At 48.7% G+C, this 15,003-nt stretch overlaps 1 protein-coding gene across 5 annotated transcripts in view; it reads left to right on the forward strand.

The window, feature by feature from the left end:
- Positions 1-15,003, forward strand: part of ENOX1 (ecto-NOX disulfide-thiol exchanger 1) — a 659,885-nt gene that overhangs the window by 633,248 nt on the left and 11,634 nt on the right. For all 5 annotated transcript variants that reach the window (XM_047756005.1, XM_047756008.1, XM_047756006.1 and 2 more), the window contains one exon: positions 2,669-2,754. In XM_047756005.1, the coding sequence (XP_047611961.1) occupies positions 2,669-2,754 (86 nt within the window). The remainder of the gene's footprint in view (positions 1-2,668; positions 2,755-15,003) is intronic.

Below are 15,003 nucleotides of genomic sequence, written 5' to 3' on the forward strand. Positions count from 1 at the left end.
CGCAGTGCCCCCTGGCCCCACGGGAAACTCACACATTCCTGTCACCCAAAGGCTGCAGCGCCACACCACTCCCATCTCAGCCCCGCCACCTCACATGTGCTCAGCTCGTGCAGAGCCAGGTCAGTCAGTCTGCTGCCTAAGCGGCTGTCCAGCCAGGGAAATGGAACGGGCTTCTCCCTCTTGAGGGTCCCCCCAACCCCCAGTCTCTACGAGTCGCTCTCTCAAGGCGCCTCGTCCCTGAGAGCCTCCGATTTAGGAGGAGAAGAAGAAAAAGCTTCTCCCTAGGAACACCCGCACCCCCTCACAGAGCCAGCCCAAGGGCAGTAACTTCTTCTCCCTTCCCTGCCCTCCTCCTCCTCCTCCTCCTCCTCCTGGGGGCAGGGGTCTGCTCACCATTTGCTAGAGGCTCTCGGTGGAAAGCAGTAGCCATAAGACCACTTGTTGACAGCAGGCAAAGTCCCACGCATCCTCCTGCAGCAGAAGCAATTCCCCTTCAAAATTCTGCCCCCTCTCTCCCGCTTAAGAAATGCAGATGCAAGTGTTTTTAAATACTTCTGATTTTTTTTTTTTTGGTCTTTTTGCCTTTTCTAGGGCCACACCCGAGGCATATGGAGGTTCCCAGGCTAGGGGTCTAATAGGAGCTGTAGCCACCGGCCTACGCCACAGCCACAGCAATGCAGGATCCAAGCCACGTCTTTGACCTACACCACAGCTCACGGCAACACCAGATCCTTAACCCATTGAGCAAGGCCAGGGATTGAACCCACAACCTCATGGTTCCCAGTCGGATTCGTTAACCACTGAGCCACAACAGGAACTCCTAATGTATTTTTAAAATCAGTCCTTCATGAGCTTCTATTCATAACTCTTACAGGTAACAGAATTCACTTTGAGTGCCACCTCACCAGAGTCAAGGATTTCAGACCCAGGGAAGTAGTTGCCAGGTCCCACACAGCTAAAACATAAACTAAGAGGAGTTCCCACTGTGGCTCAAAGGGATCACCGGCGTCTTGGGAGCGCTGGGACACAGGTTCAATCCCCTGCCTGGCACAGCGGGTTGAGGATCCGGCATTGCGGTAGCTTGGGCTTAGAATCTGATCCCTGGGCTCTATATGCCTCAGGCAGCGAAAAATAAACAAACAAGCAAACAAACATAAACTAAAATAATGGTAGTGGGGGGGGGACGAAATAAATGCACTTAAATAAGTGTATTAAAAAGGCTATTTGCCACTTAAAGTAATTAAACCTGCCATTGTTACTGTCTAGTGTCACCATTATTTCATAGAAGGACATTTTAACAACAACGGAAAAGAACATAATCTCAGGATGACACAGTAGTTCTTTATAATTCAGGGAAAAGGTCAGTCTCTGAAAACTGAGGTTTGAGCTTTATGGAGAAATGTAACGAATCGTTTCTGTCTTCCTCATTTCATGGTCCACCAAGAAAAACCGCATAAAAGCCTGTTCTGAGGACAGGTCTTGGGGGTACTTGTCTAAACGCTTTGCTTCTCTGTTTTCAGCCTAAGGATAAACTGGGAACTTTTCTTTAAAAACAGACACTCATCCAGAGCATCGGAAGTGCCACACAGGCGATAGGGGGCCGTGAGACCCTATCCGGGTCAATCCAAGGCCACCCTGCAATTCACAGGATGACCTAGTGCAGTCGGTGTGCTCAGCCCCGGCTTGTCCTGTGTTTGGAAGCACAGGTCTTCCCTTTGACCTTTGGCTTCCAAGCATCAAAGCGTCACCGTAAACGGAGTGAGAGGGTTTATCCTCCAGTTTGATTCATCCCAAAGGCCGTTTCAAAGGGAACCGAAAAATGTCCATCTGAACATAGTTTCTTAACAGGTGCATCCCACCTACGGAGTCCTCATTTTCACTATCTTGATTTTAGATATAAAAGTAGAGAGGGTAGGAGGGTAATGCTCCTACTTCAGCCCTGACACAGCATCCAGCATTTTCATTTGTCAGGACAATGTTGACAGTTGAATTTCACGATGGAAAAGCCTTCTGATTTATAATCAGACTCCAGCCAAACCATCCATTCCAGGGTCTTTTAAAATGATCTTGTAAATTACAGCCGTGAGAAGGAGGGAGCGGGCCGGCTCCCTTTAAACAATAGCAACAGCCAGGGAGAAATAGCAGAGGATTCCTGGTTCCTTCAGTGGCAGTTAGGGGAACCATGGATTAAATACTTTCCACGACCAGCAGCTGTAATTATCAGGGAAATCTGAGGCAGTGTGATCACTGACACGGCTGTAAGAGCCATTTCCATACTGCGGAGTCCACCGAGAAAAAGAGAAGGGATCCTTTCCTTCTTCCGGTGACTGTAAGTTGACATTGGTAAATCAAGCATCACATTGGTAGTGGAAATGCTTCCAGGAGTCTTTGTTTATACCTTTATTCGTCTATATATTTTCTCAGAGTCTAGCTTTTCTAACTACTATCATTCTAAGAGACAGTGCTCTGGTTGCCGCGTTATCATTACTGTCTGCAAAATGGGCAGTTACTGGGAGCTTGCCGAGTGCCATCAGAAACGGCAAGACCATGGCTCAGCTTGACAAAACTGTCATCGGGGTCGGATGATATTATTTGCCTGAGACTTTTACTTGCCTGAGACTTTTATTTGCCTCTCAGTAATGTCCAGTGTTTGGTCTTTTTAATTCAGGCATCATATCCACGTTTCTTCACGTCCACCCTTTCGGAGCCAACATAGAATATCTCTGGTCGTACATGCAGCAGCTGGACTCCAAGGTAAGTCCTTTTTCTCCAGCCAACGTGCATGGGGAAGATTCAGGCTGTTGATTGCTGGCTGCAGGTGGACCGTGCGTGAGTTGCAGTAGGGATATTAAAATAATAGTACGGGGAGGTTTGTCTGTACTTCTTCGCAAGAACTCAGTGTGGGGCAGGTGGTTGTCTTCTCTTGGCTTGCTTTTTGTCTTTGTAGAAAGAAAGGCAGTTACCGAAAATGACAATGACTTTCAGCAGATGCCAAATTACTCTGGAAAGCATGCGAGGGATTTAAAGGTGCAGGTTGGCCTGAAAGTTCCCCCAGACAAGGGAGAAATGAGGTCACAGGGGCTAACGGGGCATTATCCTTAGACCACAGTCTCACAGAATTCCACGGCAAGGACTCCACACAATAGAGGAAAAATCAACTCAAATAACATGAAGATCTGATATGGCTCTCTAGATATAAGGGTGGTTTTCCATTCTCTAAATGGGAAAAAAAAAAAAAAAAACCTACAGAAGTGCCTCTCGGCTGTGCCTCTCAAGGGTCACACCCAGAGCCAGGGCGTTCCCTCCTCATTTCTCTGAGGCTAGTTTTTCTCCTCTGCAGAAAAACTCCTAGCGCACTGCCATTTATCTATCAAAACCCAGAGAACAGTCAGAGGGGCCTGTCGAAACAGTGATGGCAGGGAGTTCCCGTCATGGCTCAGTGGTAATGAACCCAACTAGCATCCATGAGGATGAGGGTTCGACCCCTGCCCTCTCTCAGTGGGTTAAGGATCCAGCATTGCCGGGAACTGTGGAATAGGTCGCAGATGCTGCTCAGATCCGGCGTGGCTGTGGCTGTGGGCTGTGGTGAAGGCCGGCAGCTGCAGCTCCAATTCAACCCTAGCCTGGGAACTTCCATATGCCGAGGGTGCAGCCCTAAAAAGCAAAAAAAGCAGTGATGGCATTAACCACAACTGCCTCGGGAAGGCCTGGAAGGGGACAGGGTGGCTAGGCCCGTCACTGAGCAGCTCGCTGAGCGTCTGGGACTGAGCCCCTGTCCCTGGAGCTGAGCAGAGCACTCGGGGTGTGCGGGACCAGGCCCGCCAGAGCCGAGTACACACACAAGCCGTTCTGAGTCTTCCGTGGTCAGCATTGATGACAGTGCTGTGCCGTCTGATTGAGATTCGGATTAATCTATCAGTTCATGATCCCACAACGGCTTGACCTTTCTCGTCGTGGCTCTTATGCTTACTTCTTGGAGAGAAATCACCTGGAACGAGTATTTTCCAGTCATTCGGATCCGGGCCGTCTTACTCGCCTGTGGCTGGCGACAGGGTAGACCAGAGCCGGCCAGGAGAATCGCTGCCCTCCCCGTGGTGGTCCCTGCCCACGTGGATCTGGGGGAGGGGTGACAGACGAGGCTCCTGTTCATTCCGATGAAATGAGGAGGAGGAGCAGGACGATGTAGGGGGAACAAAAGAAACGGTTTTGCGGGGCTTCTTTGTTTGGTTTTTGGTTTGTTTCCTTCTCCGGGATCATTCTTTCTAAAATCACCACTACCTTTGCCTGGAGGCTGAAGTGAAATATTGCGTGCGCCCATGTACTTGGCATGGACTAAGCCCTCAAGAGGTTGTTCCTATTGTGGCTTTTATCCTTCCCGTGTATGGGTGACATTTCTTTCCTTCCCTGTCTGGAAATCCCAAGCGGGAGGCCTTTGTGGAGCAGCAGTGGCTGTTGCAGGATGAGCTGAAATGGCCAAGGAATCCGCTCGTTATGCATCTAAGAACTGAGGCTCTTGTCTCCTCTGCCTCATCAGTGCAGGTCGATGAGCGGTGCAGCTGTGGAAGGTGTATGCCCGTGGGTGTCGCGTGTGTGTGTGTGTGTGTGTGTGTGTCCGGGCAGAATCAGCTGGGAGGCAGGGATGTGATTCTGCTATTCTCTTCTTAGCCTCAGGACAAGGTCCATCATCCACCTGCTCCGGTGAGCTGCTCCTGTGTGGTCTTCCTCCCCAAGGAGAGAATTGCTGCACCTGGTCCCTGGCCGTCACATGATGGGCCTTTCTAGAAGGGGCTTGGTTAAGGGGAATTCAGTTTCATCTCGGACTGATAACCTTGCTTTGCTTTGGTTTGGTTGGTTTTTTTGTTTTGGGGGGTTTTTGTTTGTTTGTTTGTTTTGCTTTTTAGGGCTGCACCCAGGGCATATGGAGGTTCCCAGGCTAGGGGTCTAATCAGAGCCACAGCTGCTGGCCTACGCTATAGCCAAAGCAATGCCAGATCCTTAACCCACTGAGCGAGGCCAGGGATCGAACCCACAACCTCATGGTTCCTAGTCGGATTGTTTCTGCTGTGCCACGACAGGAACTCCCTAACCTTGCTTCTGGAAGCGAATGAAGAAAAAGCATTTCCCTCACAGAGGAGAGACACGGGGTCTCCCCCCGACAGCCCTCTACCTCCTGGATGAAATGCTCAGTGGGGCTGTCAAATTCTTGCCTCAGGCCTGAGGTGAAAAATACATTGAAAAAATACTCTGACTAAAACTCCTGGGTGCCAAGGATTGGACCCCATATTCTTTCTATCCCTGCGAGGCTGAGAGGATATTTAGACTTTTTAATCCAGAGAGCACATGATTGCTATATCCTGGAATTCCACATCCTCGGGGCTTTAAGCAGAAAACAAAATAATGCACGGTTTGCCCTCTAAGTATCCACCAGGGCCTTGTCCCCGCATCAGCTGCCAGAAGGCTCATAATCCTGAGCTGCCGCCAGCCCCCTGCCGCTGGGGCTGTCCTGCGAGGCAGCTCGGGGCCCCTGCCCTGGTTCATCGGGAGGAACCGAGGGTCACAGGGGCCCCCACAGAGTGTTGGTGAATGTTGCGCTAAGGGGATTCTGCCTGGTCTCTGAACACAGGTTTGCTGACTCGGGTGAGATGCTTTTGAAAAATTCTCCTTAGCCCAACGCAGTTTCCTTGAGATCGGACAGTGTCACCGTTACACCTGTTGTAAGAAAACATTGAGATTAGCCTTCCCCACCGCTGATGGGCAACAAGGAAAACAGGCTTCGTGCAGCATGTAACAGAGCTTTGGTCTTGAAATTTCCCCAAAGGCCACACATGGGAAGAGGAATGATCAGAGGAGCTCCCTTTGCGGCTCAGCAGAAACGAATCTGACTAGCATCCTGAGGATGCAGGTTCAATCCCTGGCCTCGCTCAGTGGGTTAAGGATCTGGCGTTGCCATGAGGTGTGGTGTAGGTGGAAGATGCGGCTCGGATCCTGTGTTGCTGTGGCTGTGGTGTAGGTCAGCAGCTATAGCTCCGATAGACCCCTAGCCTGCAAACCTCCATATGCCACGGGTGTGGCCCTAGAAAAGGCAAAAAGATAAAAAAGCAAAAAAAATAAATAAACAAATTAGGCTGACAGGTAAATTGCACGTGGCTCCCTAAAACTGGGTAGCCCCCAAAAGGCCATTCTCCAGTTAAGTAGTAGTCCTGCTCTGGTGATGATGCTTGCCTATGTTTTCCCTCTCAGCCTCTTCTAAACCATTCACGTTCATTCACTCAGCTGGCTTGTGTCAGAAACGCATGACCAAGTCAGAAAGATGCACTCAGAGGAAGACAGGGCGGGGGGGGGCACATGGGGGTTGGCTTCCCGAACTTTTGCTGAGTCAGAATTCCTGCCCTGGGCACAGGCAAGTTAAGCTCTTCCAGACAGACAACACTGTCTTACAATTGGTTTCTGATCAATACCTGGACTCTCTCAGGTAGCCCAGAGCCCTTCAAGCTCACTCGTGGCTGCTAAGCAGCCAAGAACTCACTTTTGAGCTGAGCATCAGCAGGTGAGTATTTCCCAGCGCAGAGTCAAGAGGAGGGAGTCTTCGGCTCCCCCCGCGCCCCCCCCCCCGGTGTATTTATTCTCTACAAGATTGAGACGCAGTTCTCCAAGTGTGACTGGCTCCCCCCTCTACACACCTGCAGCCTCTTCCCAAGCAAGACCCAGCCAGTGGACGATTTGATTCTGAAACCAGACTTGATGTGATGTGGCCCCAGATGCCGGAGGATTCAGACAGAACCACCGTCTTTGCTAGGACACCATGTTTAAGAACGGGCTTAGGAGTTCAGGACGTGTGGACATTTCCCACCAGACAGGCAGACCATTTGTACTTTTGTGCTAAAAGCCTACCTCTCAGGCGATTCAAATCAGCCTTAATTGGAGAGCATCCTTTTCTAGATGACAGCTAGGCAGGAAGGGCAAAGGAAATGTCCCCTAGCAGTGTTTGTAAGACGGCCCACCTGAATAATCTTTTCTGTTTGTTTGTTTGTTTAGGGCCACACCCGTGGCTTATGGAGGTTCCCAGGCTAGGGGGTCAAATCAGAGCTGTAGCTGCCGGCCTCAGCCACAGCCACAGCAGATCCGAGCCACGTCTGCAACTGCAGCCCATGGCAATGCCAGATCCTTCACCCACTGAGCGAGGCCAGGGATGGAACCCACATCATCATGGATACTAGTCAGGTTCGTTTCCATTGCGCCACAACAGGAACTCCTGAATAATCTGTAATATTATGTATATGCTGGTACACAGCCACCTGTCACAGTATGTTAATGAATGAGTTTTCTGTTGCTTAGACCATCATGAATGTGTTTGCTAGATATCACAGCACCTCTGGAAAACACATGTCATTGGAAGCATAGGGATAAGACTTCCATTTGGCTGCCTGAAAAGTAGAAAGGAAGTTGCTTGTTTGCCGCAGGAGAAATTGACAAGGTTACCAGGGATCCAGTGTCTGGCCAGCTAAGTTCCGGGTTTTCAGAGAGCCAGCGCTGTCCTGGGACCAGGCAGAACAGGGAGTGACCAGGGCACAATAGAAATCTAAGGACCTTGCTCTCAAAGAGCTTGTAGTGTCGATCAGGACATGGTATATGTCTGGACTGTCTTGAGAATGAAACATGAACTAATGAAGTTCTAAACATGGCAGGCACATAGTAGTGAAACAGAAGGGCCAAGAACATAGGCGTCATGACCACCAGGAGGCGCCCTTGAGTTCATACCCCTTCTTGGGGGCTTCCTTGAGGGCCCTTAGCTGTCCTTGCTGCATTTCTCTCCTTTCTCCCTTTCTCTCCTTCCTTTTCGCATCATCCATCCAGATCCCGCCTCTTCCTGGTCAGATTCTTTGCTCCTGTTTATCTTCTTCCTTCTTTCCTGTTCTCTGCCTTTTTTTTTTTTTTTTTTTTTTTTAATTTTTAGGGCCACACCTGCAGCATATGGAAGTTCCCAGGCTAGGGGTCAAATTGGAGCTGCAGCTGCCAGCCTACACCACAGCCACAGCAACTCAGGATCCAAGCCACATCTAAAACCTATTCCACAGTTCACAGCAATGCCAGATCCTTAACCCACGGAGCGAGACCAGGGATCGAGCCCACGTCCTCATGGATCCTAGTCGGGTTCGTTAACCACTGAGCCACACGGGAACCTCCCTGCCTCCTCCTTTCATGCCTTCCTCCCTCTTCATCTTTCTTCCTGTCCTTTCCTCCTCTTTCCCCCTAAGCCCTCACGTCTATTTTCTTTCCTTTTTACTCCCCTCACTTCCTCCTCTGTGATCTTCCTCCCTCCCCACCCACATTCTATGTCTCTCTTTGCGGATGTTGACTGTAAGGTGTCTGTGTGCTGACGCCACACTCTGCCCAGGGACACGACGAGGATGAACAGGATTTAAATGTGCGCTAAAGGCAGGCCATCAGTTTATCCTATGGAAGGAAATCTGGTGTTGCATCTAGCTTCTCTGACTCTCCAGCCTCAACAAAACCTATGCCAGTATCTTTTGAGTCCCCCAGACAGGAACCCCTCTCCACTTGCTTCTCTGGCCTGACTAATATGGGACATGGAGCCCGCCAGCCCCATAATAAAACTGATTGATGTCTGCTTATGTCAATTTATACCTGGGCTTAGCAGCCTGCCAAGGAGGCAGTGGGCTTGGGCTGGAGTCAGCCAATCAGAAAATAAATCAAGCACATCCTCCAAATTACCTCTGTGCTGTGAGGACCACACAGGCTCCGTGGTTACATGGAAACTTTATTCCGGCTCATCGTTGCTTTTCTTTATAATTAGAGCATATCAATCCTTCCTCCAAGAATACATGTTAGAAACTTTGAAACAAAACAGGCGTGGGGGATCCACTGACAGCATCAAAGACTAAAGAGAGAGGTCACCACTTTCTTGGAACAGAGACCAGCTGGGTAAGAGGAATAAAAGCATCATGGTTATGACAGTTCCTCCCAGTTTCAAGAGCATCCGTACATGGTCTCCGGGAAAATGAGATTTCATGGTCCGGCACGCCTCTGACCTACATTATAACGCCGCATGAGAGTCTCTTAACCACATACATCTGATTCCTTTCGTAGTATCCTTGGGAAGGAGCAGGTGCAGCGCCATCAAAGCAGGGCTGGAGTCAGCATCAAAAACCCTGTCCTTTACTCACCACCCAGGCCAGCAACAGCCTGTCCCTGGACCCCACGGTTCCATCTATGACAGACAGGAGCTAAGAGGGAATCCCTGACCTCAGTGGGCATCTGGGGAAGGAAATCCTGCCCACTGGTGGGGAAACGGGTCCATCTCACGCGGACCTCAGCCAGTGAACTCTGGGTGCCTCGTTTGATGGGATGGTCAAAAAGCGATTGATAGGAAGAGAAAGGATACTGGGAGGGCAGAATTACAAGAGCTGGTGCATTTGTATAAGGAGAAGAAAACAGAAGTAAATGAAGATATTTGAGAAGTAACAGTTCATGGGCCACAGGGCAAAACAGAAGGGAAAACTGAATTTTCTCTTGAATGTGTCTTGAAAATCATCATATAGGTTATTTTGTCAGGATAGAGAAAGGTTTAAAACCTGTCAAAGTGACATGAAAGCAGTTTCTCCTTGATCTTTCTTCTCTCATGAGATATAAACATCCTTAAGGAAACGCTCTAGAAGTTAGTGGAGTGCCTTAGTAAATGGACCTTTCAGATGGGATCTCATCTGAGGTGCCTATTCTGTAATTGTCAGGCATCCCTGTCCACATTACTTATATCTTCATGGTAGAACCAGGCTGTCACCTTGCACCACCAACAGCAATGAGAGGTAACCACTTTTGAGGACACAAATTTCCATACTATTTTCTGGCTGGGTTTTTGGTTGTTTGTGGGCTTTTTGTTTTGGGTGTTTTTTTTGTTTTTGGTGTCTTTAGGTATGCACCCTCAGCATATGGAGGTTCCCAGGCTAGGGGTCAAATCAGAGCTGTAGCTGCTGGCCTACACCACAGCCACAGCAACGTGGGATCCGAGCCACATCTGTGACCTGCACCACAGCTCACAGCAATGCCAGATCCTTCACCAACCGAGCAAGGCCAGGGATCGAACCTGCATCCTCATGGATACTAGTCAGATTCATTTCCACTGAGCCACAATGGGAACTCCCTAATTTCTGGCTAATTGTTTATTCGAAGTAAACATGAGAATTTCAAATCTGTTTCACTACTTCTTAGCTGTGTGACCCTGGACAACTTATGTAATATCTGTGTGCCTTCGTTTCACTGTCTATAAAATGGCTCTTTATGGGTTATCATGTGCATTGAATGACTTGATCTATGAAAAGCATTCACTGCAGGATCTGGCACACAGTAAGTGCTACTAAGTGTTGGCTGCCATGTGTTTTGTACTTAGACGTGCACAAAAGACTATCACCTTCTCTCGGTCTGGGATCTTGCCACTACCTAGTGGACAGATGAATTCTGAATGGCTTGCCCAGAGACCAGCGCTAACATGTGGGGGGGCCAGCAGTCAAATCCAAGTCCGACCGTTCAAGGAGTTTCTTTCCAGGTCCCTTGTTTTGCAACTGAGAAAACACTCAAAGAAATGAAATGACTTAGACAAGTTGGCAAAGCTGGTTAGTGGTTATTCCACGACTGGAATTCGATCTTTTGCCTCTACACTTCTTTCTTCTGGCAAGTGAAGGGTTTATTTGCTTGTATAAGGAATTTTCTGATGAGATAATGCATTACAGCACATAGTCTGTTTCTGGCCCACAGTGAGGACTCAGAAGTGGTGGTTACCCCTCTCTCCTGTGGCTTGGCTTCTTCTGCTTCCTCTGTGGTTGACATCTAGGCTCAGGTCAAAAGACAACATTAGAGGGAGTTCCCAACATGGCTCAGCGGTAACAAACCCGACTAATGTCCATGAGGACTCGGGTTCCATCCCTGGCCTCACTCAGTGGGTTAAAGGATCTGGCGTTGCCGTGAGCTGTGGTATAGATCACAGATGCAGCTAGGATCCCACGTTGCTGTGGCTGTGGTATAGGTCGGCAGCTACAGCTTTGATTCCCTGGTAGCATATGGAAGTTCCCTAGCTGCCAGTGTGGCCCGAAATAAGACCAAAAAAAAAGACAACATAGATAGCAAGATGTTGCTACTTTTCAGTATAGGCAAGCCAAGATTCCTCATGATTTTTGCTTGCTGTTTTGGTGAATGGTTCAGGTGGGGGCGTCCATGCATTAGCTTACGAATGTGTATGAGCTGGGTGAGGTGGGAGCCTTCACTTTTTTGCTGTTGACATTGACCGCACTTTAAAATAGTGTTCATCACAGAGAATCCCTGACACCTTCCCCATGGTCCCCACCTGTGAACAGAGAGACAGTGTCCAAGTGAATTATTTCTAGTTGTCATACGACAACCCCCAGTCCCTTGCAGTGACCGGCCAAGAACAAGGCCAGGGAGGAGTTCCCATGGTGGTGCAGCAGCGACGAATCCGACTCGTATCCGTGAGGATTAGGGTTCAATCCCTGGCCTCACTCAGGAGGTTAAGGATCCTGCATTGCCATGAGCTGTGGCGTAGGTCAGATTCGGTTCAGATCTGGAGTTTCTGTGGCTGTGACTTAGGCTGGTGGCTGTAGCTCTGATTCACCCCCTAACCTGGGAATTCCCATATGCCATGGGTGCGGCCCTAAAAAGATTAAAAAAAAAAAAAAAAAAAGAGAGAGAGAGAACGAGACCAGGGAGCCTGAATCTGCACCCTAGCTCCACATTTACTGCCTGGGTTACCTAATCTCTCTGCACCTCAGTTCCCTCATTTGTAAATTATTCCCTCTCTTTTAAGAGTGTGATGAGTATTAAAGTGTGTTCAGAAGAGTTTGTCAAGGAAAAGTCTGAGTGACTGTGAGGTGTTACACTTTTTACAATCACCTGCAGGGCCACTCGGGGGGGGGGGGGGGGGATGGCCTGACCTGAGCAGAAGCTGGCTTCCTACAAAGCCCTTAATTTTATTTTTTTGTCTTTTGTCTTTTTTTTAGGGCCGAACCCGTGGCATATGGAGGTTCCCAGGCTAGGAGTCTAATTGGAGCTACAACTGCCTGCCTACGCTGCAGGCACAGCCACAGCAACACCAGATCTAAGCCGCATCTTCAGCCTACACCACAGCTCACGGCAACGCCGGATCCTTAACCCACTGAGCAAGGCCAGGGATGGAACCCGCAACCTCATGGTTCCTAGTCGGATTTGTTTCTGCTGCGCCACAACAGGAACTCCAAAGCCCTTCTCTTTAGAGCAGATCTTTATTTTCCCCTGAGAATCCAGCTTTTTCTTTCCTTCCTGAGGAATGGCAGGCTTCTTCCCTACTCTTCCAAGGGAGGGGATGGTGGTGCCAGAAACAAGCCTGTGGTGGGCTGGCTGTTCCTCCATCTGTCAGCGTCTCTGTGGCTTCTGCTTGATGGAGAAAGGGACTGCTCTTCCCACGGGTGTCACCTGAATTTGACGGGGGACTGGAGCCTCCTGTAGATGACCTCGGTGTCCTCCTGCAAAGGGAAGAAAGGAGCTTGTTAAGATGATACCCTGACCTCCCCGAGCTTCAGGGAAACCACCTTCAGGACCAGCCAGAAACTAGGTTTGACCACACACCTCGCTGTATTTGTTTCCTTTGGCCTCTGAGCCCAGAGCTTGACCCACCGCCACAGAAGAGTTGATGTTTGTGTATAGTAGTAGATCCGCGTTGCCTAAAATGGATCCAGAGAGAAAGTATACGTGTGCCAGGCCCCGCGTTGCAGTTTACATTCAATATTCGCAGTTACACTGGGATGTTATTTCTATTCTTTATTTTTATTTATTTATTTATTTGTTGTCTTTCTGTCTTTTCTAGGACCACACCCACAGCATGTGGAGGTTCCCAGGCTAGGGGTCCAATCTGAGCTGTAGCCTCCAGCCTGCACCACAGCCACAGCAATGCCAGATCTAAGATGTGTCTGCAACCTACAGCACAGCTCATAGCAACGCCGGATCCTTAACCCACTGATCGAGGCCAGGGATGGAACTGGCAACCTCATGGTTCCTAGTCAGATTTGTTAACCACTGAGCCCTGATGGGAACTCCTGTTATTTCTATTCTATACATGAAAAAAACTGAGAAGTACAGCTATTAAATGACCTGTTCAAGGTCATTAGCAGCTTGCTCATGCTGGCCAAGATTAAAGTTCAGGCTTAACAATGAGATCCTGCTGTATAGCACTAGGAACTGTATCTAGTCACTTCTGATGGAGGATAATGGGAGGAAAAGAATGTATATGTGTATCTGTGACGGGGTTACTTTGCTGTACAGTAGAAAACTGTCAGAACACTGTAAGCCAGCTCTAAGAGAAAAAATAAAAATCATTAAAAATTAAAAAATAATGGAGTTCCTGCTGTGGCACGGTGGAAACGAATCCAACTAGGAACCATGAGGTTGTGGGTTCGATCCCTGGCCTTGGGTTAAGGATCCGGTGTTGCCGTGAGCTGTGGTATATGTAGGTCGCAGACGAGGCTCAGATCTGGCGTTGCTTTGGCTGTGGTGTAGGCCGGCAGCAACAGCTCCAATTGGACCCCTAGCCTGTGAACCTCCATATGCTGCAGGTGTGGCCCTAAAAAGACAAAAGACATAAAATAATAATATTAATAACAATAACGTTTAGGCTTAAGTCCTCATTCTGAATCCCAATGTGCCTGACCTGGGGTGATTATTTACAATAATCTGGCCTGAATTAGCATCTCCAGAGAAGAGGTTGGGGCTCTCTTCTTCCAACAGATGCCCCTGGTGATTGATACTCAGAGAGCGCGCGTTCCACCCCTGGTTCTTTGCCCGCAGCTGTTGAAGTGATGGGGGTACACAGAGCCCAAAGCCGTGCCAGGTCCCAGCACACATGCCCTGAACTCTTCCCCAGTCCTGTCTGAAATACAGCACTTGACCCTGTGCAGCCCCCTCCGTCTTCTCAGCTATAACAGGGAGCAAGATCACAACAGGTGCCCCTCGTAGCTTCCAGTGGTGGTGTGAGAACTAACTCAAGATGCTGGTGAATGTACTTTGTACCCGACTCGTTGAAAGGAAATGTACATTTTCAAATTCATCATGAAGCTTTTGTGGGTTGACTTAAGAATCTAATAATCCTATTACCATGGTTTTATGGAAATATACATTCAGATTTCAAAATAATTCCCATAGAAATTTTAGAACAGGGAGTTCCCATCATGGTGCAGTGGTTAACAATCCAACTAGGAACCATGAGGTTGTGGGTTCGATCCCTGGCCTTGCTCAGTGGGTTAAGGATCCGGTGTTGCCGTGAGCTGTGGTGTGAGTTGCAGACACGGCTCAGATCCCACAGTTCTGTGGCTCTGGTGTAGGCCGGTGGCTACAGCTCCAATTAGACCCCCCTAGCCTGGGAACCTCCACATGCCGTGGGAGCGGCCCAAGAAATGGCAAAAAGACAAAAAAAAAAAAATTTTAGAACACAGGGAGTTCCTGTGGTGGCTCTGCAATAATGAACCCAGCTGGTATCCATGAGGATGCGGGTTCAAGCCCTGGCCTCACTCATTGGGTTAAGGACCCAGCGTTGCCGTGAGCTGTGGTGTAGGTCACAGACAAGACTCGGATTCTGCATTGCTGTGGCTGCGGCACACGCTGGCAGCTGCAGCTCCAACTCAACCCCTAGCCTGGGAACTTCCATATATTGCGGGTGCAGCCCACAAAAGACAAAAAAAAATTTTTTTTAGAATACAGTTGATTTCAATTTTCAGGACTACCTTCATTTAACAGAAGTTTTGTATTATGGGAATATGGACTATCATGTAAAATCTCTTCTATATGATTCTTAAATGAACAGTTGATTTGACTTCCTGGTCTATTTGGTCTCTCAATTTTTTTTAAATTATAGTTTATTTACAATGTTGTGTTAGTTTCTGCTACATAGCAAAGTAATTCAGTTATATATGTATTCTTTTTCATATTCTTCTCCATTATATCATAGGA

Source organism: Phacochoerus africanus, chromosome 13, assembly GCF_016906955.1.
Source record: "Phacochoerus africanus isolate WHEZ1 chromosome 13, ROS_Pafr_v1, whole genome shotgun sequence".
In the NCBI taxonomy this organism is placed as follows: Eukaryota; Metazoa; Chordata; class Mammalia; order Artiodactyla; family Suidae; genus Phacochoerus; species Phacochoerus africanus.